Raw genomic sequence first — 25,401 nt, 5'->3', positions numbered from 1 at the left:
CCCATAGAACGGCAGAACCGAATCCTTCCTCAACGGCTTCGTAAGAAGCGAAAGAAGTTCCGGCGTGACCGAAAAACGGTGCGCGCGGACGGGGAAAGGCCAACAGGCAGCTACGAGACGACCTTGGCCAAGGCAACTTCCTCTGGTCCGCTAAGGGCACGAAGGAGGAAGCCTGCGCAGGAGCGGCAAGGCATTCCGATGCCAGCTCCGAAGCTGAACCCTGAGGAACCAGCAACGCAAACCGACGCCGGAGGCCACCCCCTGTCCAAGAGGGGGGCTCGGCGAAAAGGCAAAAAGGCGAAAAGCTACTAAGGGCGATTCTTCAAACCAGAAGTAGCTGCTTCCTCTTTGCCGACCGAAGTCCTTCCTGTTGGCAATCGATTGTGCTCATTCCCTAACTGAGAGGAGGATGAGAGGAATCAAAACCAAGGAAAGTGGGAGAGAGGAGCTCGCGGCCACCACCGGAGTGTGTGGATGCTGCTGTCCCAACAGAGGCAAGAAGCCTGTATGCCCATAGGGCAAGCCTTGTTCGAAATTCACCGGCGACCAAACGGAAGCAGCGGGAACTGAACCGGAAAATCCGGGAGGAGCCGGAAGTGCGGCAGCAACAGCAGCGCTATGCCAAAGCTGGTGCTGAGCCACCTACGAGCTGAAGCTCGGAACCCAAAGGTAGGCCGTAGGCCAGAACCGGAAGTGACAGTAACCTGTGCACTACCCGCTTGACCTACCCTCCTGCCAAGGCCGGAAGCGAAGCTGCCGGAAATGGCTGCCGTGCAAAGGGCAAAGCTCAAACCGGAAAGGGCCATGGGCTGCCCACATCCCGATGAACTAACATTTCCAGCCGGAGCCGGAAGAGAAGCTGTCGCGGACGACTGCTTACGTATAGCGCAGCTCAAGCCGGATGGGATCATTATTTGTCCACCTTCCAACGAGGCACTACTTCCGTGAACCGGAAGTGCCGCTGTCGCGTACGACTGCCGACGTAAGGCAAGGCTCGAACCGGACGTGACAGTAGCCTGTGCACTAACCAGTGAACCTACACTTCCGGTCGGAACCGGAAGAACAGCTGTCGCGGGCGACCGCTGTCATAGGACAAGGCTCGAGCCAGACGTGACAGTAGTCTGTGCACTAGCAAGTGAACCTCTACTTCCGGCCGGAGCTGGAAGCGGCTGCCGCGAACGACTGCTGACGTAAATTCGGAAGCTGGCCAGAGCCGCCGAAGGCAGCTGCTCCTCGTACACGGACCCGAAGTCCGAAACGCCACCTGAAGGGGACGGCTCATAGCCAAAAGAACCCGACAAATGACGCTGCGAGGGAAGGCCGTAAGCCGAACGCCCATCCTGTTGGCCATCGATGAAACTCGCACCCCTGACTAAGAGGAAGATGAGAGTCACCAACGACCGAAGGCAGCTGAAGAGAGGAGCTAGCGGCCACCACCGAAGTGGGTGGCTGCTGCTGTCCCAACAGAGGCAAAAAGCCTGTATGCCCAGGAGAACCACCGTATTCGAAATTCACCGGCGACACAACGGAAGCAGCGGGAACCGAACCGGAAAAGCCGGGAGGAGCAGGGAGTGCAGACGCAACAGCAGAACTATGCCATAGCTGGTGCTGAGGAGTCTGCAAGCCACAACCCGGAAGCCCTAGGCCGGAACCGGAAGTGACAGATGACTGTGCACGACCCGTTTGACCTACATTTCCTGCCCAGGCAGGAAGAGCAGCTGCCGGAAACGGCTGCTGTAGCAGGGCAAGGCTCGAACCGGAAGGGACCATGGGCTGTCCGCAAACCAGTGAACCAACACTTCCGGCCGGAGCCGGAAGCGAAGCTGCCGCGGACGGCTGCTTACGTAATTCGTAGCTCAAACCGGCAGGGACCATGGTCTGTCCGCTGTCCAGTGAACCACTACTTCCGGCCGGAGCCGGAAGGGAAGCTGCCGCGGACGGCTGCTTACGTAATTCGTAGCTCAAACCGGCAGGGACCATGGTCTGTCCGCTGTCCAGTGAACCACTACTTCCGGCCGGAGCCGGAAGTGCAGCTGCCGCGGACGGCTGCTGCGAGCACATACCTTGTGACGACCGTATCCCAAAAGGGACCTGCTCAGGTGCACTCCCGCAAGCGGTAGCCACCGAGCGCCGGCCGAGAAGAGAAACGCCTCCCTGTTCACCGCCTCCAGCACCAACGCCGAAGCCAGCAGGCTGGACAGGTGATCCGGAAACAACAGGAACACAGGAAGCCAACGACCGAGGGTCGCACACCCCCGGGAGGGAGGCAGAGCTGGAAACAGGGTCCGTCCGCGCCATCTCAATTTCTGGAAGCAAAGAGGACAAAAGGCTAGCCACAAGAGTGCCAGCCTCCGGCACAGGCGCCGGGTTTGAAACGGACGTGGTAGCGGTAATGCCCGCCGCCCGCGAGCCAGACGAAGTTTCCTCCGGCGCCGAAATGGGCACCGAAAAAACGAAGTTAGTCTTCGGGTCAGAAACGTGAACCGTGGGGTTCCTAGCCGAAGAAGTAGAAGCCGAGGACTTAGGTTTGCCAGGGCCTTTGCCCTTACTCTCGGCCTTAGCCGCTCGCTTTTTCTCACTATCAGACATGCTGTCACGCGAGAAAACAAACTACTGAAAATACACAAGTCTCTAGGACGTTAAAACTTCAGCAGAATAAACTAGCACAAAGTACAAGTTACAAGCAGGTAATAGTGCTACTGGTCGACGCTAAAAGTCCGAGCACGGACCCAAACTAACCAGCAAAAAACACCACGTGTAAGCGAAAAATGGCGACCAAAATGGCGGCCACAGCAACAAACTACCGAGCAAAATTCACAAGTCCGCGGACGAGAAAATTCTCAGCAGAATGGCAAAGCAAACAACAACAAAATGGAACAATCTCACCGCTAGAAACAGCTATGAGCAGACGGGGAGCCGAGGCTGGTGGGTGTCAAGCAGACAGCAAACAACAGCCTAGGAGCGAAATCAAGCACGACCTGTCTCTCTGGCTGAAAGATGTCGAATGAGGGTGTCTCGTATTGGGTACGAGATCTGTGGCGTGATGCACGCTACGGGAGGCAACCCAGGGTAGCAAGCTTGCTACTTTTTTGCTTGGGTTGCTTCCCTTATACTATAGACGGGATAGCGTTTTTTCAGTCTACCTAGCATCTCGACTGCGTCAATGCTAATATGTGACTCGGAGTAAGAATATGTAATTTAATGTCCAGTTATGCTGTGAAGCAAGTTCCGTAATCTCTTTGAAGTAGACCGACCCCTTGGGTGCGGGGCTAGCTCGGGTAGCCGGCTGCAGGTGTATTACGCAATATGCCGCCTGGCTGACTCTGGTCTACTTGTTTGACTGAATCTCGTTTGACCGTATTCATGCATTCAGTGAAACGGACTCGAAGTGCCGTTTGAACGTATTTGCTCATGTTTGGTCGTTTTCGGCATTTGTGCATGCCGATCAGCGAACCCACACACACACACACACACATAAAAAAACCAACTTTCTCCCTTTCGTAAAATGGCAGGTGTATTCGCTAATAACAAATAGTACATGTATATATACCGTACACACAGAGATAAAATGCGTTTGTGAATTCAATGATGTGTTTGTCAATTAAGAAAATCAAGTTGCCATGCTAATCAATGTCACAATGATTTGACTCACAGAAAACTGTCCGCGATCTTTACATTGTGAGTACAAATCACAAACATATGCTCCATATATACATGTATGTCTCACGTCAGAGACAGAGAGAGAAACAAGTCGCGTAAGGCGAAAATACAACATTTAGTCAAGCTGTCGAACTCACAGAATGAAACTGAACGCAATGCAATTTTTCAGCAAGACCGTATACTCGTAGCATCGTAAGTCCACCGCTCGTTGCAAAGGCAGTGAAATTGACAAGAAGAGCGGGGTAGTAGTTGCGCTGAGAAGGATAGCACGCTTTTCTGTACCTCTCTTCGTTTTAACTTTCTGAGCGTGTTTTTAATCCAAACATATCATATCTATATGTTTTTGGAATCAGGAACCGACAAGGAATAAGATGAAAGTGTTTTTAAATTGATTTCGAAAATTTAATTTTGATCATAGTTTTTATATTTTTAATTTTCAGAGCTTGTTTTTAATCCAAATATAACATATTTATATGTTTTTGGAATCAGAAAATGATGAAGAATAAGATGAACGTAAATTTGGATCGTTTTATAAAAATTTTTTTTTTTTTACAATTTTCAGATTTTTAATGACCAAAGTCATAAATTAATTTTTAAGCCACCAAGCTGAAATGCAATACCGAAGTCCGGCCTTTGTCGAAGATTGCTTGGCCAAAATTTCAACCAATTTGATTGAAAAATGAGGGTGTGACAGTGCCGCCTCAACTTTTACAAAAAGCCGGATATGACGTCATCAAAGGTATTTATCGAAAAAATGAAAAAAACGTCCGGGGATATCATTGCCAGGAACTCTGTCAAATTTCATAAAGATCGGTCCAGTAGTTTGGTCTGAATCGCTCTACACACACACACGCACAGACAGACAGACACACACACACATACACCACGACCCTCGTCTCGATTCCCCCTCTATGTTAAAACATTTAGTCAAAACTTGACTAAATGTAAAAACATACCATTGCTGTGTCAAAGCTGTCGCTGGTTCAGCCGGTCATCCGCTCCTCGTAAAGCAGACAGCGCGACTGGTTACTGCAGTCGTGCTCTCTCAAGAAAAACACGTGTGCAGAGCCTCTGGTTGTTTGTTCTTGTTGTTGTCAGTCTGTGTTGTCTTATTTAAAAAAACAACTTTTAGTCAATTTTAGATTACATGTGTTAACATAGACAGGGAATGGAGACGAGGGTCGTGGTGTGTGTGTCAGTGCGTGTGTGTGTAGAGCGATACAGAGTAAACTACTGGACCGATCTTCATACCAAGGAAATCTCATGTAAAGTTTCATGAAGATCGGTTCAGTATTTTAAAAACAATTTCATCTAATTCTTTTTGGTTATTTGTTATATGAAGTCTTATATCGCGCGCGTATCTCCAGACTCGGACTCAAGGCGCAGGGATCTATTTATGCCGTGTGAGATGGAATTTTTTTACACAATACATCACGCATTCACATCGACCAGCAGATCACAGCCATTTCGGCGCATATCCTACTTTTCACGGCCTATTATTCCAAGTCACACGGGTATCGTGATTCCAAAAACATACATAGATATGTTATGTTGGGATTAAAAGCAAGGTCTGAAAATTAGAAAGAATATCAAAACGTGCGTTTTACTGTGAAGTGCTGTACGCTAATGCGCTATACTGGCTTGTCACTTTCTGAACTATCTCTGTTGTGTGAACGTGTCAGCAAGACCGCAAGGCATGAATGCCGGTGACACAGCTGTGCGGTCAATTTCAGTATGTCAGTTCGAAGGGTTGACTAAATGTGGTAATATCGCTTCACGCAAATTGTTTTGAGATGACGAGATTTGGAAGTGAATAGAGAGGTCGACTTCGAGGAGTTAAAACATAACGAATGAACAGACTGGTGTTTGTTTACCCCCTATCGCGGCCTTTGAAGGCAAGACGTTGTCCCTCATACACAGTTTTCCCCTCATTGGGTGACACACCGACAACAAATAATCTTTTAGTTTCCGAGACAAACGTGACTTATTGTGATATGCGTTTATTTGCTTAACGTTAAAATGCTGATATGGGTTTGTTCACCCCAGACCTGGATTAATCTGTCCCACAGATCACTAACTATTTAAGTTATATGTCCGCGGGGACATGGCCTATCTGTCGTTCCATAAGAGACTTGCATGGAGTGTACGTGACAGACAGTGTGTGTTGCTATAAACAGACAGACGAGGTGCAGCTCATTTCCGAAACAGCGCAAATGGGACAACAGTGACATGATAGGCTACTGTTTGAATTAAAAAAAAGCGCAGCTCAATTCCGGAACAGCACAGATGACAAAGTTGGTTTGAATAAAATGGAAGCCGCCAGTTGGTTTCAACAAAATGGAAGCCGCCAGTGGCGATAGGTCACGTGTTCAACTAATGTCACCTTCCTATGGCAGCGGCCATCAAAAAGTAACTGATCTCGTGAGAACGGTAACAAACGAGTCATGTCACCTCTCCCAACCCATTAGAGTAGATCATCAACGAGCGGCCATCAACAACTTTGCCACCAGAAAGAGCCTGCGCTGTGGCATCCAGTCGCGTGTTTCTTTCAGGCGAGATATTCTTTTGGCTAGCCGCTCGCGAAGCAAGGAGGCGAGATTGTCTATGAAACGGTTTAATGGCTAGCTACGCAAGAATTGTCGCTGCCCTACACGCCACCAGGCGTGAAAGGCAGTAAGTAAGTAAGTACGCAAGAATTAAACAACATTGGTTGATTCCGAAAAGGTCGTCTGCACTGGTCGGTAAAAAAACCATGGACAGCCAATCGGATGGGTAGCTGCGAGGGCCGCCATGTTTTCTTGCCAAGCGAGCAAGCCCAAAGCTACCTAGCGTCGGCTAGCGTCACTCGCGGCGAGATGTTCCCAAGAAACGGTACTTCCTCGCCCCACTCGCCAATCTCACCTGTAAGAAACAGGGGACTGAACTCAGGTAAAATGAGTTACTTCCCTTCGGGTCCCGGCGATACGGCATGGACCGATGATGATCAGAATGGTGCTGTGGTCTTTACCCCTCCAGTGAACTAGATCAGGTCAATCTGACCGTCGTGTTGCACGAGATATTGAGCAAGCACGTAGGCCATCTCTAGTTATACACTATTGCGCAGAACGAGTTCATATGTTTGTGTGTGTGTGTGTGATTTTGCTTTGGTGTGTGTGTGTGTGTGAAGAACAACATTCAAAAATGAGGATGAGATAGAAAGCTATAGCACAGATACTTTTCAAAATGTCCGGACCTCCCTAGCACCCTCAACTAATGAACCCCTAATACAATTGGGAAACCCCCCCTCAACCTACTGAGTGTTCTATATCGTCCTTTTTAAAAACATGTTGCTGTGTTGACAAACGTACGTTTCTATTAGCAAACATTCATAAAGTAATATTTAGTTAATCATGTTTAAAACATTTTTTCTGAGTAGAATGAAGCTAAATCAAACCACAAAAAAAAAGAAAAATCTAAATCAGACATGTTGCGCTAAACATAAAGAAACAGCGAGTCTAACCATCTGCAAGGGTGATTTTTTTTCAGTAGTAGATCTAAAAGCAAAGAATGGATTCCATGGAGGCTAGTGTAACTATGCACATTCACGGTGTGTCAACTGATTCCGTTCATCCACCGGATGTTTCCGTTCATACAGCCTCATTTTCGTCACTTGCTTGGGGAAAAATGTTGTGGTAAGTCGTGTGGGCAGCGCGCTTGTGTGATATTGAAAGACGTGGGTTTTTTAATAAAAAATAAAAATATCTTTGATGACGTCATATCCAGGTGTTTAGTGAAAGTTGAGAATTTTTCAACCCAAATATTTGAAATTTTGGTCAAGTAATCTTTGCCCAAGTCCGGGACTATGGGATTGCATTTCAGCTTGGAAGCTTAACAATTAACGAGTTTTGACATTAAAACTCTCATAAAAATCTTAGTAATAGATCCAAAAGTGATTGCATCAGTTGTATTCCCAATATCATTTCTTGATTCCAAAATTATATAAATAACTAATTATGTCATGTTTACTCTGAAAATGTGCTTACAATTAAAGAAAAGTTTCTTCTTACATTTAATCAAGTTTTGACTAAATGTTTTTTCTTCTTCTTCTTCTGCGTTCGTTGGGCTGAAACTCCCACGTACACTCGTGGGTTTTTTCACGAGTGGAATTTCACGTGTATGACCGTTTTTACCCTGCCATTTAGGCAGCCATACGCCGCTTTCGGAGGAAGCATGCTGGGTATTTTTGTGTTTCTATAGCCCACATGGATTACAGGATCTTTTCCGTGCGCACTTGGTCTTGTGTGTACACAAGGCACATAAGGCACTAGCAAGTCTGCACATAAGTTCACCTGGGAGATTGGAAAAATCTCCTCCTTAACCCACCAGGCATGGCCGAGATTCGAACCCACGACCTTCCGCTTTGGAGGCCGGCGTCTTACCACCAAGCCATTGCGCCCGTCTACTAGATGTTTTAACAGACAGGGAATCGAGACGAGGGTGATGATGTGTGTGTGTGTGTGTGTGTGTGTGTGTATGTGTAGAGCGTTTCAGAAAAAACTACTGGACCATGAAACTTTTCATGAGAGTTCCTGCAAATGATATAACTAGAAGTAGTTTTTTTTCTAATGTCTTTGATGACGTCTTATCCGGCTTTTTGTGACAGCTGAGGCTCATTTTTCGATCAAATTGAATGAAATTTTGCTCAAGCAATCTTCTACAAAGCCCAAACTATGGGATTGCATTTCAGCTTGGAAGCTTCAAAATTAATTAATGATTTTGGTCGTTAAAAACCTGAAAATTCTTATTGAAATTAAAATTGTAGTAATAATAAAAGGTGGACGGTTCCTTAAAACTAAAATTCTTTTACAGTTGATACTTTAAATCTTGTTAAAAATCTTAATCTCTTTCAAAAAGCATAAAATCTTGTTCAGGGTATGTCCCAGAACCTTGGACAGCATCCTATCATTTCATGCTAACCTGTAAACAGATTTATTACAAATTCACATTTCAGCCATGAATGATTCAACGTTAAAACAATCAGTAAGAAGGAACAGAAACAAAGAGTGGCACAGGGTATTGTAAACATATTTATTGAATATTCTTTCTACAAACAAAATCACAATGACTTGCGTTAACTTTCTGAAGTTGATTCATAGATGACTATAGACTTACAGAATACTCAGATTTCTAACAAAATGTAATGAAATCAAAGAAAAACAAGGAGAAAAAAAACTGGCCAGTTTTTACTTTTAGTAAGCCAAAATCCATCAAACATTTATGTTAAACAGACATACAACAGTTTATGTGCAATTCAGCCATGCAGGATGAATTATGTCCAGAAAAAGAAGAAAAGACAGCAAAAAAAGGAGTAGAGTAAAGAACATGGGGAAATGAGAAAAACACAAACCGACCATCAAAGTTAAACAAAAGAACTTTTCCTCAATAAAAACAAGCTACAGCAGATATTCATGCCATGTTATTCACTAAATCACTTGAACATTGTAAAGGGTGTAAATGACTATTGTGCTAGTCCGTCCAATGTTCAATATTTTGACTCAATTCTGAATAATCCATGACATGCAAATAACTGCAAAATCACACACAGTTTACAAAGGAAAAAGTATGCAGAAGGTTGGCTTACCTGATAAAAAAAAAATTCTGCTAGGAAACAAATACTGTTTAAAATTAACAGCACTGATGCAATAACACAGCTTACCTGTTTGTGTGTTTTGCCAACCAAGAGCTGCTTCCCCCCTTTTTGTCACCAACATTTTTCAAACACATGATAACATCAACAAATAAACAGTTAATAATTGCAAATTATGTACTCTGCTTTCACATACGCCCAAAGTAACACATTTGCTGAACAGAAATCATCTTACCGGTTCAGTAAAATCATTGTAATATAAGACATACTTGCTGACAGCAGACCCCTTCCCTTTTCATTAACCACCAAGCCCTTTCCTCCATCTGCATTCCAGCAATTCTGTGTTTCTTTGTTACTTATAACCCCTGACCCCTGCTAAAATCACTTGCCACATAAAAAACAAAGCATCATGTGCAATGAAAGCATCATAAGCACCCCTTTCTAACACTTTCAAATACCTACAGCTCACCCATTTCACTTATCATTTAAGTGGGAACTGTGACAAGCTAATGCTGAACACTTTTAAGAGCACACACAAATGCTGTGCACATCTCCCCCAGTCATTTTGTGACAGGTCTCTGCCCACCAATGAACACTTATGGAACACACTTCAAAGCTGTCCAGACTCCGGAACAACAGCCAGTGTTATGGCACCTTATAACGATTCATTGAAGATGCGTGTACAGTATTCGGGCAGGTACTGAACAGCTCGACACTGAAGGTCCACATTGTGTCCATTCTCTCGCATAATGGGCAGCTGGAAAGATAACTGGTCCAACTGGGCAGGGTCAGCCACTTGCAGGAAACAGTGCACCTGTTGAGATGCAGAACATAGTCTTAGTTTTACCTCTACAGTTCACATGCAGACTTAAAAAAAACAATTGAATATTTTCTTTAAATAAATTCTTTTGCTGATGCCCCAGCACTTTTCTTTTTTGACCTTCAGGAATTTTCTCACTAGTTGCCATCCCAGCGGAAATTGTAAAATAAATAATGTTCAGAAATAGCTGTCAGGATTTTAAGCGGTCTGGTAGAGTAAGAGCTCCTTTTACAGAGTCAAGCTTTTCAAAACAAGGCGAAGAAAGTACCACGCTGCCAATTGACAGGGCAGACACCACAGTGAAAAAAGTGATTTTTTTGTTCTCTGGTCATTTTGTTTTTATATTTAGTCAAGTTTTGACTAAATATTTTAACATCGAGGGGGAATCGAAACGAGGGTCGTGGTGTATGTGTGTGTGTATGTGTGTGTGTGTGTGTGTGCGTGCGTGCGTGCGTGTAGAGCGATTCAGACCAAACTACTGGACCGATCTTTATGAAATTTGACATGAGAGTTCCTGGGATTGATATCCCCATACGTTTTTTTCATTTTTTTGATAAATGTCTTTGATGACGTCATATCCGGCTTTTCGTGAAAGTTGAGGCGGCACTGTCACGCTCTCATTTTTCAACCAAATTGGTTGAAATTTTGGTCAAGTAATCTTCGACGAAGCCCGGGGTTCGGTATTGCATTTCAGCTTGGTGGCTTAAAAATTAATTAATGACTTTGGTCATTAAAAATCTGAAAATTGTAAAAAAAAATAAAAATTTATAAAACGATCCAAATTTACGTTTATCTTATTCTCCATCATTTGCTGATTCCAAAAACATATAAATATGTTATATTCGGATTAAAAACAAGCTCTGAAAATTAAATATATAAAAATTATTATCAAAATTAAATTGTCCAAATCAATTTAAAAACACTTTCATCTTATTCCTTGTCGGTTCCTGATTCCAAAAACATATAGATATGATATGTTTGGATTAAAAACACGCTCAGAAAGTTAAAACAAAGAGAGGTACAGAAAAGCGTGCTATCCTTCTTAGCGCAACTACTACCCCGCTCTTCTTGTCAATTTCACTGCCTTTGCCATGAGCGGTGGACTGACGATGCTACGAGTATACGGTCTTGCTGAAAAATGGCATTGCGTTCAGTTTCATTCTGTGAGTTCGACAGCTACTTGACTAAATATTGTATTTTCGCCTTACGCGACTTGTTCTTTCTGATTTTGGATGTTGAACCTCTTCTGGTCACACTGGTGCATATATCTTACATCAGAAATATTAATAAACGGTCTAAACGGCAAAGTACACAATGTCTGTGTATGCAATTCTGGATTTTAAAAACGCAAACAAGCAAATGTTGTCTGTTGGCGAGTTGATAATGCTCTTTGAGTTCTTTGAACAGCGGTCATGTTTGCATGACTGGAAAGAGTTGTCTTTCCTGTTATGCAAATCAGCTGTGACGCGACCAGCGGGAATATCCGATGACGTTTTTTTCTGCCGTTTGCGAACGAACTGGAAGACATTCCTGCGGGCCGAAGTAAGCCGATGATAAGTTCGGGAGTGTTCGTATCGGGCCGAAGAAAGCCGATGACTGGTTCGGAACAGTTCGTATAAATAGATTTTACTATTGACCAATTGTATTACAAATGACAAATTCCGGATATTCCCGGTACACTTAGGCAAAATTCGGCCTTCCCACAATGCAATGTGTCTGTCGTCTGCTCTTCTTCTTTTCTTCTTTTCGATCGCCGATCACACTTGGAGTCCAGATCTTGAGATATAATTAGTGGTCTTCTGCAGCGCAGCCACTGGCCCGTACAGTTTGTTGTGCAGGGACTCCGGCAATGGCCAGATTTCCTCTCTCAGCACCTGGTGGTTCCTGCAGTCTCGTAGGATGTGGGCCGTGTCCTGCTCTGCTTCTCCACAAGAACACATGGGGGAGGGCACAACATGCAGCTTCCCGTGGAGATGCTGGTTAAGTCTGTTGTGTTCCGTTCTCAGGCGGAAGATGACCACCTGCTGTGGTCTGGATAGCAGGTGGTAGCTGTCCTGTGGCTGGGGCGTCCTGTGCAGAGACTTAATGATGGTCTTCAACTCTGTCAGGCTCACAGGGTTGTTCTCTTGCTCATCTTCTGCACCCAGCTTTGCCATCCTGTCCGCCTCTTCGTTTCCTTGTACACCACAGTGGGAGGGGATCCATTGCAGTACTGTCCTCAGGCTCTTGATGTTGTGTAGAGCGTGTTCCAGCTGAGGCAGTTTGCTACTGGTCATTGCTTGTAGTACTGACAGAGCGTCAGTCAGGAAGACCACCTGGTTGTCATGGTTGACTCTGTCGTTGATGGTGTATGCTGCATGGATCAGTGCTTGTACCTCAGCTCTGTAGTTTGTACAGTGGAGGCCTGTTGGTATAGCCTCTGCTTGCCTCTCTCCACTGGGGTACTGGACATACACCCCCGATCCTCCATTTTTGATGGCCTCTGTGGCTGACCCATCGGTATACACCCGTATCCATGCTTCTTGGGGGTACCTTTCTTCAAGCATGGCAAGAGTCAGGGCTTTTTTCGTCGCATTGCTCTGCTCGTCCGTTGTTGTGAGGTAGGGGACACTGGTCTGTATGTCCAGGTTTCCTTGTCTGTCTTCCCAGGGTGGGGCATCAAGGGAGAAAGATGGTGGCTCCACTAGCTCTGGCATCTCTGTCTGATGTTTCTTCTGCAAAGCCCTTGCCTCAAGAGCGAAGCTTGATCTTTTCAGCTCTGTCGTCTGCTGAGAATCGAAACAGCGCGAAATATTCACGACTGCATTTCTCGTTTTCTGGAAACTTCAATTTTTCATCAGCTTTGCCACATTTTCAACGTTAAACATGCCAAGAAAAAAGACACTGGGGAGATTTGCAGTAACTGCGAATGCTCGTATTGAAAAGGCAGAAAAGAAAGTGCGACTCGACGGCGCAGTTTGTTCGTCTACTACAAGCGCGATCGAAGACGAAGTTGAAGTTGAAGAACATGCTTCACTTCAAATTTCTTCATCAAGGAGAAAAATTGATGCGGCCAGTGCAAATATCCCTGCAGCTGACGGAATGGAGCAACAATACACCATCGTCAGTGTTCATCAACTGCCGATGCTGGTGTGTGAAGCGCTGTGCCCCGACTGCCTGGAACCAGGACTTGATGTCAGTATTCTGGAGAGAAACGCGGACGGTGATAAAGAGAACAAGGGGTTTGCCAACAAGATAAAGCTTCGGTGCTCCGGGTGTGGCTATGAAAAGATGGACATGTCCTCTCCAAGAGAAAACTACGCGGAACAGAAAAATAAACCGTTCGATGTCAACACCAAAATGGCACTATTCAGCCATGAAATAGGAGCCAGCCATGCATCTCTTCAAAAGTTTGGAGCGGTTATGGGGATGCCAGCCCCAGTTTTGCAGAGCTTTCAAGCAGCGGATAAGCGGGTGACTGGTATGTATTTTTTCATGTTTAGAAAACTTTGTACATGGTTTTTGTAGTAGTGTAGTAGTGGTTGTTGCTGTTGTTGCTGCTGCTGGTAGTGAATGAACTTAGTAGCAGTTGTTGCTGGTAGTGGTTAAACATAACAAGAAGGGCAAAGCCCATACGACTCACATGCTTTACACATTTTTCCTACCAAAATACATGTGACCTTGACCCAAGGTCAAGGTCATCCAAGGTCATGCAACACAAAGCTGTTAATTCAAGACATAGGAAGTACAATGGTGCTTATTGGCTCTTTCTACCATGAGATATGGTCACTTTTAGTGGTTCACTACCTTATTTTGGTCACATTTCATAAGGGTCAAAGTGACCTTGACCTTGATCATATGTGACCAAATGTGTCTCATGATGAAAGCATAACATATGCCCCACATAATTTTTAAGTTTGAAACAGTTATCTTCCATAGTTCAGGGTCAAGGTCACTTCAAAATATGTATACAATCCAACTTTGAAGAGCTCCTGTGACCTTGACCTTGAAGCAAGGTAAACCAAACTGGTATCAAAAGATGGGGCTTACTTTGCCCTATATATCATATATAGGTGAGGTATTGAATCTCAAAAACTTCAGAGAAAATGGGAAAAATGGGAAAAATAGCTGTTTTTTAGGCAACATTTATGGCCCCTGCGACCTTGACCTTGAAGCAAGGTCAAGATGCTATGTATGTTTTTTGGGGCCTTGTCATCATACATCTTGCCAAATTTGGTACTGATAGACTGAATAGTGTCCAAGAAATATCCAACGTTAAAGTTTTCCGGACGGACGGACGTCCGGACGGACGGACGACTCGGGTGAGTAAAATAATAATAATGGTGATTTCTATAGCGCTTTCGAACACACAAAGCGCTTTACAAAAGCAATAACAACATCATTACCGGAATGACGCCATTGACGGAATAGAACACAATCATAAACACTTTACAACAACAAGAAGAGCAAACGCTCGATCGAGTCACTTTCGCAGTTCTGAATATTATATGAGGCATCAGATGGACAGGAAGAAATTGCTATTCACAACACAATGAGTCACGTTCACATAAAATTTGAGCCCGGTCACTTTTATAGTTTCCGAGAAAAGCCCAACGTTAAGTTGTGTGTTGCCGAACAGAAAAGGCTAGTTATCTCCCTTGTTTTTCTGATAACGTTCGTAAAAGGCTACAGATGTAAATACTTTGATGTAAAGAATAATCCTACAAAGTTTCAATCACATCCGATGAACTTTGTCAAAGATATAAAATGTCTAATTTTTCCTTTGACGCTGACCTGTGACCTTGAAAAAGGTCAAAGGTCAACGAAACCATCGTTAAAGTGTAGAGGTCATTGGAGGTCACGACTAAACAAAATATGAGCCCGATCGCTTTGATAGTTTCCGAGAAAAGATATAAAATGTCTAATTTTTCCTTTGACGCTGACCTGTGACCTTGAAAAAGGTCAAAGGTCAACGAAACCATCGTTAAAGTGTAGAGGTCATTGGAGGTCACGACTAAACAAAATATGAGCCCGATCGCTTTGATAGTTTCCGAGAAAAGTCCAACGTTAAGGTGGTGTCTACGGACGGCCGGCCGGACGGCCGGCCGGCCGGACAGACTAACACTGACCGATTACATAGAGTCACTTTTTCTCAAGTGACTCAAAAACCAAAAACAAAACATAAATGTTACAAAAATCCAGAGGCTCTTACAGGAACGAACTCTCAGTATACACAACAATTATGATGCACACACACACACACACACACACACACACACCCACACACACACACACACACACACACACACACACACACACACACACACACAGTAAACATTGTTCATCCGAAAAGTGCACATTCACAGGGTCGCGACAACTACATCATCATAGAATGCTTCTCTGAAGAGGTGAGTCTTGAGATTTGCTTTGAAAGAAGGCAGAGATGGACTGAGACATAGAGACAAAGGGAGTTTGTTCCAGATATGATCAGCTACATAGACTCACTTTTGCTTCGCATGTGAGTCAATAATAATAAATAACTTTTCTATAGCAGGAGTCCCATCAATTGACTCCAGGTGCTTTACAAATTAATTCTAAAACAAACTAGCACAAATTAAACAAGCATACAAACATGTATACAGATAACTGAGATAAAACAACTAAAACCAAAGCACATAAGCAATCTAGGCTTACATTGTTACCCCCCCAACACACACACACATACTAACACACACACACTCATACAATTGACAGAGAGAGACCATACTGTACGTATGTGTGTGTGTGATTTACACAAATAACAAAAACAGCAATATTATGTTTCAAGGTGACTGAATAACATTAGAAATCAGATTCAGAGAAGGAAGTTGTAAATGTACTGGAATCTTGCTGTGTGGTAGATATTCAGTAATTCCCATTCTTTTGTTGGGGTTGGTTGGGTACATAACATAATTATTAATAGTCCCCGCTGGGTGATGTTTTGTTTGTTTGTTTGTTGTTTTTCTTTTGTCACTGGTGCAACTCTCTCTAATTCATATCATTGTGGAACAAACACACAAGCATTCACTCTGCCAAGTGAAAAGTGAAAATTGTCATTGCTGTTGTGTGCATCATACCACTTGTTTTTTAAAGAATGCACGGTAGCAGTAAATGACTACATGTTTTATACATGTTATGTACAAGCTCGAAGTTACTCCCCTTCCAATGAACATTCAACTGTTTACTATTAAACTGTCCACACATGTATATACAGTGGAGTCCGGGTACAACGAATCTCAAGGGAGATGCATTTTAGTTCGTTATATCAGTAATTCGCTGTAGAGTTTTCAACCTCACGAGAGGGGTGAAGGATTGAGTTTATGCTGACCACTTCTTGTGGCTCCTAAACAATAACAACAAACTCCTAATATTTCTTTAAACGTTCTGTAAAAAATGATTTGTATGAATGGTGTTGAAAAGAAGAGATAAAATAAATCCTCAAGGCAGTGACCGCACTCACCATGCACTGACATACGAAAGCAGCCACACAAACACAGCACAGAGGCACATGTGCAGATGCTTTGCGAGAATAACCTTGAAAACCAGTTCTGGGCATAGAGCTGCATGTCATAATCAAGTTATTTATTTTCTTTTTGTCTGGCTTTATTGACTGCATGCCGATCTTGTGGCAGTGACTTTTCACTCTTCAGTCGGAAATACACTAAACACAACACCGCTCTCACTCTCCCTCGCTGCCTACCCTAAAGCCGTGACAACTTATGCTTGGAAACTGTGTGGAAGAGTGCACCTCTCTATTTCTCTCCAATGATCTTCCTGCTGACAGTGACACCAGACACCCCACTGAGTTTAGCCAGCTACCCCCCTCTCTCTCTCTCCCTCCCTTCCCCCAGCCATATATGAAAGGAGAACCACCTCTCATAGCTAAAACTAGGTCAATGACCCCTGGGAAGAAGGTCGCTGAGTGTCTATAAACAAGGCCACCCAGCTGCCCTGTGATCTCGCCGCACACGCAGATCGTTGTAGCCTTGTGACTTTTAGAGACAAAGCGGCTCTGGGGCGATGAAAACGTGTTTGTGCCCGATGTGTACTGGTGTGTACTGAGCACAGTCATAGCTTAGCAGCTGATTGGAATAGTGAAAACACAGTGGCTGTGGCTGTTCCGTGCACCTCCCGCGGTTTGTTCAGAGTTCGCTCATCACGCGATGTGCACTTGTGTTTGTGTATTTTTGTCTTTGGAGACAATTATTGACATCAGTTCGTTGTAGCCTTGTGACTTTTAGAGACAAAACGGCTCTGGGGCGATGAAAACGTGTTTGTTATAAGAGGGGTTCGTTATGCAAATGAGTTCAAAAGGTTCGTTGTAGTCGGAAAGTAACAAGTAAGAAATAGAAGGCTGTCTGCCGGGAAATCAATGGCAGTTCGTTAAAAGCGGGATTTCGTTATACCCAGGTTCGTTATAGCTGGACTCCACTGTACACACAAATGCACCCAGACATGCGCACACACATGCCCACAACAAGAACAGATTTTGTGTTCAAGACTGTTGGGGGAGGGGGGTGGTGGTAATCTATGTGAATATTTCCATGATAAAAAGACCAATTTATAATGTATCTTTATTTTTATTTTTTACAGAAGCTGAGGTGGTAGCTGGGGAAGAGGCTCTTTACCAAAGTGCCAACGACATCCGCAAGGCCTACGCAGAAGTCGACGCAGACCTGCAGGAGGCGATGAACCGAGGGGAGACGAGGACCATTGACATCAGTGTCTCCTTTGATGGCACATGGCAGAAGAGGGGCTTCACATCTCTCTACGGAGTTGGGGTTGCCATCGATGTCTTGACAGGTTTGGTTGTGGACTTCCATGTGCTGTCCAAATACTGCCATGCCTGCAGAATTCAGGAGGCCAAGAACCTTCCAGCTCAAGAGATGGAAGCCTGGCGTGCAACCCATGCTAAACAAGAAGGGCAAAGCCCATACGACTCACATGCTTTACACATTTTTCCTACCAAAATACATGTGACCTTGATCCAAGGTCAAGGTCATCCAAGGTCATGCAACACAAAGCTGTTAATTCAAGACATAGGAAGTACAATGGTGCTTATTGGCTCTTTCTACCATGAGATATGGTCACTTTTAGTGGTTCACTACCTTATTTTGGTCACATTTCATAAGGGTCAAAGTGACCTTGACCTTGATCATATGTGACCAAATGTGTCTCATGATGAAAGCATAACATGTGCCCCACATAATTTTTAAGTTTGAAACAGTTATCTTCCATAGTTCAGGGTCAAGGTCACTTCAAAATATGTATACAATCCAACTTTGAAGAGCTCCTGTGACCTTGACCTTGAAGCAAGGTAAACCAAACTGGTATCAAAAGATGGGGCTTACTTTGCCCTATATATCATATATAGGTGAGGTATTGAATCTCAAAAACTTCAGAGAAAATGTGAAAAATGTGAAAAATAGCTGTTTTTTAGGCAACATTTATGGCCCCTGCGACCTTGACCTTGAAGCAAGGTCAAGATGCTATGTATGTTTTTTGGGGCCTTGTCATCATACACCATCTTGCCAAATTTGGTACTGATAGACTGAATAGTGTCCAAGAAATATCCAAAGTTAGTTTTCCGGACGGACGGACGGACGGACGACTCGGGTGAGTACATAGACTCACTTTTGCTACGCATGTGAGTCAAAAATGTTGCAGAAACCATCATTCTTCAAGCAAAGCTATGGAGCAGGAAGCCGCCAAGGTGTTGTGGGGTAGATCAGTCAGGTTGCACAACTTTCGCTACACCGAGATGCTCTGTGACGGGGACTCGTCTGCCTTTAAAGCTGTGGTGGAGCTAGACCCGTACCCAGGTGTGCAGGTCGAGAAGTTGGACTGCGTGAACCATGGGTACTGCCCTCAGAAAGCTGGCGAAAGATGAACGACTGGGTGGCAAGGGCGTGGGGCGCCTCACGGAGGGAAAATGTGACAGCCTTCAAAATTACTACAGGGGGGCCATCGTCAACAACCTGGACAACATCGACAGGATGCGGTCATCGGTGTGGTCCACCCTCTTCCACTGCATGTCCACTGATGAGAGGCCTTATCACCACAGGTGTCCTACTTCTCCTGACACCTGGTGTTTCTACCAGAAGGCCCTCATCGCTGGCACAGAGCCCCGATCGCACAGCGACATCCCCTCCCACACCTTCTTGGCACCTGGAGTGGCAGAGAAGATGGTGCCTGTCTTCAGGAGAATGTCAGACGAGGCCCTTCTGAAGAGGATGCAGCATGGGGGGACTCAGAACACCAACGAGTCCCTCAACAACCTGGTGTGGCTAAGGTGCCCCAAGACAGTCTTCATGGGCAAAGGGCGGGTCGACGGCGCGACGGCAAGGGCAGTGGCGGTCTTCAACGAGGGGGCCTTTGAGATCACTCATGTAATGAACAAACTGTATGTTGATCTCACACTGTCAACCCTTGAGTCACTGGGCAACAGGGACCAACACAGGATTCGCAAGGCTGATGCTGCTGTCACTGCACGTGCCAGGCACCAGCGCAGGGACTACGCCCGTCAGCGTCGTCTAGCCGTCAGAGCGGAACACGCACAAGAAGGTCAGGTCTACGGCCCTGGGATAGCCTAACAAGAACATTGTGGCAAGTGCCAAGCTCATTAGCTAATCATAAATGGGCATCCTGAAGGCAGAATGCATGTTGCTGATGATTTTTTACCACAATGACCTTGAAACATTGGCCGATATCTTGTTAATATTTTGTTGAATGCAGTTTCTTTTTGTTCTACAGTATTCTCAAAAACTTGATTTTGAAGTCTATGTTGTCTGGTTACATGTTTCTAAAAATTTTTGAGCAAAAACTCAATTTTTAACACGTTTTGTCCGTTTTCTCAAAATATCATTTTTGACACTTTAAAAGCCTAAGGCTTTTTTTCTAATAAAGTTAATTTGTTGAAACTTTGCATACATCTTGAGTGTGTTATTTTGCAGAAACTGATAGTGATTTGTTAAAAAAAAAATTTCTTGAGAAGTTATACCATTTTTGGTGGCGTTTTTTCATGAAGTTCAACATCATTCACTTTCATCACTGATATTTTTTATATGACTTGAGATATCAAAAAATGCCTTTATCAGTTTTTCGGTATTGTCCTAAAGTATAAATAACAAGCATCAAAACAAAATTTCATGCAGTTTTAAAAAAGCCTTAGGGTTTTAAAAAGGGGCAGTTTGGCGGCCATCTTGGATTGCTACCATGGCAACCGATGGTCCAATTTTTTTTTTTTTTCCATTTTCTCAGGAGATAGACTGAGTACTTAAATTCTAAAACACTTGTTGACCCAAGAGTTATGAAACAAAAAAAATCACTTTTAACACCAGTGCCTGCCCTTAACCTGCGATCAGGATGAACAAATAACGCTGGTGTATGTTATGTGGCATGCACTCAATATGATACCCCTTTCTTTTGAAAATAAGAGTTCACCAGTTCCTCCAAGTTCACGATTTGTTGCAGCATAGATCACTGGCCCGTAGTGATTGCTCACAACGTGTTTTGATTGAGGTCACATGGGTTTGGCTTGAGTTCATCTGAGTTTAGTAAAACACACATGTTTAGCAAACACTTCCAGTGATCAGCAAGAAACCAGCAAAGAAGCGTGGCTCTGATGCGCATATTTTCGAAAGAAAAGGGTATCATACACATCTGAGTTAGTTGTTCGTCCTCATGGCAGGTTAAAGCCAATCAGCAGCATGGTATTTGCTTCACCTCGTCGTCTAATGGGGGTTACTTTTATGAAGAAAGAGGTCTGTGGTATAACCATCGGTCGCAATAAAAAGGGTGTGTCGTAAAAGGGGGGGGGGGGGGGGGTTTGCTAAGGGGGAGTTCCACTGCATCTCTTATCACCTCAGTTTGTTTGTTTGTTTATTTGTTGCTTAACGTCCAGCCGACTACGCAGAGCCATATCAGGACGAGGAAGGGGGGGATGAAGGGGGCCACTTGTCAAGCGATTCCTGTTTACAAATGCACTAACCCATTACTTGTGTCCCAGCAGGCTTTAGTAAAACTAAATTAATACCTACTGGAAGATTACCAGTTTCCAGTATGTTAAAATAGGCTTAACCTATCTACTGCTGGACTTACATCAGAACACTAACAGATTAAACTATACATGAATCGCGAGACAAGCGGCAAGAGAAGAGATTTTTGGAAAAAATACGGGTGAATGAGCAAGAAGGCAGAAAAAAGAAAAGAATTCACGAAGAAAAAGAGAGCATGACAGGAAAGAGGAACCAAAAATCTACCTAACAGCAAACTAGAAAGCTCCTGCGGTTCCAAAAACAGGAGGGGCCTTTAATTTCATAACCGCAGTGCCCCACTGCGGGATATCACCTCAGTGCAATGATCATTACTATACTATTCAGATGCTCATAACCAACAAATATTTCTCATTCAGAAACATAAAGAGCCTAACATCAACTTTTTTGTTACTTTATTGAATTTACCTTTCTTTCAGAGACCACCTTGAAGAGCTCCACAGGAAAACCATCATTTGTTCTAGCTGCCATCACAAACTCTGCTTCCCGCTTCCATGTTGACAAGAATTCCTCTAAAGTTTTTCCTGAAATAATTAGTCAAAACAGTCAAGACACATTGAACAATCACAATCTAAGGATGTTTCATACTACCTGTCATGAAAAAAATAGGCAGATGCGTTTCAGGTCAGAACTTTCTGACGAGGCTGTTGATTGTAAAACCAATTATATGACTAAAAAGGCCATTCATATCCCTACCTTATTCAGAAAACAGATTGAGTTTACATGACATAGTGTCTATACAGTGGCACCTACAACACAGACATCCCCCAAAATCAAATTCGCAAAATCAAGGTGCCCGCGTTAATATCAACAACAAATCAGAAAAACTGAAACAAAACATGTTCTGCATGTCATTAGACAGAACATCTGCATCAAATATGCATTTAAAACAGTCCGTTTTTTTTCACATATCTTGTCCAACATAGACGCTATGGCATGCTTAACGGTGTGGGTGTTAATCCTCTCAGAAGGCATAAAAGGCAGTTTTTGAAGCGGTACATTTCAGTAAATCCTTAAGGGGGAGCCTAACCCAATTAAAACTCAAAATTCAAAGACAAAGTACAGCCACAAAACAGATCTGTTTTCAACCATTTTTCCCCCCTGTCTTCCTAGATCTGAAGCGAACCTGCAGACATACATTACTTCAAAAACTGCACTGCTGCTGTAACGGAATTAACGTTCATAAATTATGAGCTACCGGTACCAAAATGTTCGAAGCGAAGTAAATTCATCTTTATCTAAACAGACAGTACAAAACTCTGATGCCCGATGTGTAAAAAGAAAGTCAGTATCTACTGTGTTTTGATCTTGAAAGACTGTTTTCGTTTTTTTCTGAGGTCATAATGTTCGATGAGAGCAGTTTCTCAAATGCGAGGTGAATAACGCATGATCACGAATAATAGAGGACATTTACTGAAAAGGAAACTCGGGACTTTCATACTTCTGGCTACCTGAGCGGATAGGCGCGAATGCATAAAAGTAATGATAAATAAGTGAAAAAATTATTTACTTGAAAATTCGCGAACCGTCATTGGGACCGCCATTTTGATTATTAATTCTACGCCAAACAGATTTCTATTAGAATGCTATATCTGACAACTGTGGCAGTGCTTCGGAGAGACAAGAGACTCAATCTGCTTGGGATTGTTTTTGATTCATCTATTTGTATCAAGTGACTCATGTATTTTTGTATTATTTCCGGGATTATTTTTTTCGTCGCCGCTTCCGGTGAACATCGAGGTTGTGCTGGGGAATATCCTGTCGACTGCTAGACGTACAGACAGTGTTGACGAGTCCGTGGATAAGTGATGCTTTCAGTTTTCGGGGTTCAATATTCGACTCCGAGAAGCTGCTTGCCCAACTACAGATCCAACTGACGCAGTCTGATTCATACTGATGGCTAGACCGCTAAAAACTGCTGATGCAGGGAGAAAGTGCTCACTCGTTCGTAAAGCCAGGGATGCATTTTTTCGCACAACCAGTACCTCAAGTGTGGTACCTGGCCATGTCACATGTGTGCATGCTCTACATGTGGCAGAGGATTCCGACCCTAGATAGGCCACGTCATCCACCTCCGGACACAACCGACCAAACACACAAGCCGATCGTGAGCCTTGGTCAGCGTGACAGCGAATGACAAACAACAACAACAACAAAACAACAACAACAACGAACCAGATTCCTAACCCATGGGGCTTCATCGGACACCTTTGGACTCGCCAGCTAGACCACACTGATCTACTTCTGATCCATGGTCATCTTTTACAATTAAGGATAGACAACAACAAAAACAACACAACAGCAACAGGTGTCTTAGCTTTGACATGCATGCCTGATCCGACATCTTCTGGCTCACCGTACCAAACACACAAGCCTATCCTGAGCCATGATCACCTTCGACAACAAAGGACGAACACCAACAACAACAAGAATAATAGCAATGACCAATACCCATAGTGATCTTCCAGAAACTGACTTTAGAAATTTAGAAGCTATTTTCATCACCAGATTGCTTGTGTGAACGGCTCAGACCATGGGTAATATTAACATCTTCACATTTAAATCGAAAATTTTTAATTAAATTTTCATTTGATTAATATACTTACCCGAGTCACATATTAGCATTGACGCAGTCGAGATGCTAGGTTAACTGAAAAACGCTATCCCGTCTATAGTCTAAGGGAAGCAACCCAAACTAAAAAGTAGCAAGCTTGCTACCCTGGGTTGCCTCCCGTAGCGTGTCACGCCACAGATCTCGTACCCAGTACGAGACACCCTCATTCGACTTCTAGAATCCAAAGAAACTACAAGCGGGGAAGGTGGGAGGGAATTACCTATGTGACTCGGGTAAGTATATTAATCAAATGAAAATTTAATTAAAAATTTTCGATTAAATTACATATTCTTACTCCGAGTCACATATTAGCAGATAACTCCAACAAGGTGGTGGGTAAGAAGTAAAAAATTTCAAACTCACTGTTATGATCTGGAGAGGCATTGCCCCGCTGCCACCAGTGCGGGGAGGGTCCTTGAGCCATCACGGCATACCGCGGCGATGTCTCTCAAGTAGAACGAGATAAAGACGTCGTCTGAACGCCAGTATGCTGTGCGCAGGACGTCGTCGAGTCTTCGGGACCTCAAAACAGCCAATGACGATGCCCATGCCCGGGACTCGTGCATTCTAGCCGACTCGAGAGGAAAGGCAGGCTGAGCCCCCCCCTTTTGTGCCAGACTCCACACATAAGCTTGTTTTATGAGAGCCGACACCCACCTGGCCAAGGTAGTCCTCGTGATATCTCTGTCCATGGACGTATTCAAGGAAATAAAGAGGAGCTTCTGGGAGCTCGACCTGATGGGCTGAGTCCGGGTTAAATATGCCTCCAGGGCCCTAACCGGGCAATTGACCATGTCTGGGTCATCTTGCGCCACAATATGAGACAGGGGCCTCACAAGGACACAGGGAGAAGGCTGATCCGGTGTCTGATTTTTGGCCAGAAAGGCCTCCCGGAAATGCAAAGACAAGGAGCCGTCACGCTCTCGGCCAATGTCCTGCGGACTGCCTGAAAGAGCGTGTATCTCGCTACCTCTGCGGGCCGAGGCCAGAAGTAGCAAGAACAGAGCCTTACGAGTAAGGTTCGCGAGGCTAGAGCCCTCTAGAGGCTCGAAGTCCGCCGAGCGCAAGAACTCGAGGACAAGGAAAAGATCCCACTTGGGCAGAGAAGAGCGCTTAACGTCCTGCAAAGACGCGCCCTTAATAACCCCAGCGACAACTCCGCTAACATTGATGGTATGACCGATCTGTTTAAGAGTCGAGGCAATCGCCGACCTGCGCACCTTCAAAGAGGAGGAAGAAGCCCCCTGGGAAGACAAATCCGCTAAGTGGTTGGCTACGTGCATCGTACGAGGAGCCACCGGGTTCAGCCCATGAGCCTGACACCAGGTGACCCAGGCACGCCAATGCGACGAATACACTGAGGAGGTAGAGGCCCTATGTGAGCGCTGCACCAACTCCAAAGTGCGGTCGGAAGCCCCAGACCGCCTCAGAGCGGACCTCACAGTCTCCACGCGTGAAGATTGAGAGACTGCGGGTGCCCGTGAGGAACTCCGGTGCGAGGCTGAACGAGTTCGCCTGGTACCAGAGCCAGAGGAATTGGAGGGCCGTGTGCGAGTCTCAGAAGGTCCGGAAACCAGGGCTGAGACGGCCACAGAGGGGTGACCAGAAG

General features: G+C 44.5%; 1 protein-coding gene and 1 pseudogene across 1 annotated transcript in view; one reads left to right on the top strand and one right to left on the bottom strand.

Moving 5' to 3' along the window:
• Window positions 1-8,710: 8,710 nt before the first annotated feature.
• The window catches only part of LOC138952794 (uncharacterized), a 44,562-nt gene continuing 27,871 nt past the window's right edge, over window positions 8,711-25,401 (bottom strand). Inside the window, exons 4-5 of the mRNA XM_070324535.1 lie at window positions 21,587-21,702; window positions 8,711-10,100 (exon numbers count right to left, since the gene is read on the bottom strand). Coding sequence (XP_070180636.1) covers window positions 9,942-10,100; window positions 21,587-21,702 — 275 coding nt within the window. The 3' untranslated portion in view covers window positions 8,711-9,941. The remainder of the gene's footprint in view (window positions 10,101-21,586; window positions 21,703-25,401) is intronic.
• On the top strand, window positions 16,968-20,901 carry LOC138952533 (uncharacterized; annotated as a pseudogene).

Source organism: Littorina saxatilis, linkage group LG17 (genome assembly GCF_037325665.1).
Source record: "Littorina saxatilis isolate snail1 linkage group LG17, US_GU_Lsax_2.0, whole genome shotgun sequence".
NCBI classification, from domain to species: Eukaryota; Metazoa; Mollusca; class Gastropoda; order Littorinimorpha; family Littorinidae; genus Littorina; species Littorina saxatilis.
This window is presented reverse-complemented; position numbering and strand designations above follow the sequence as displayed.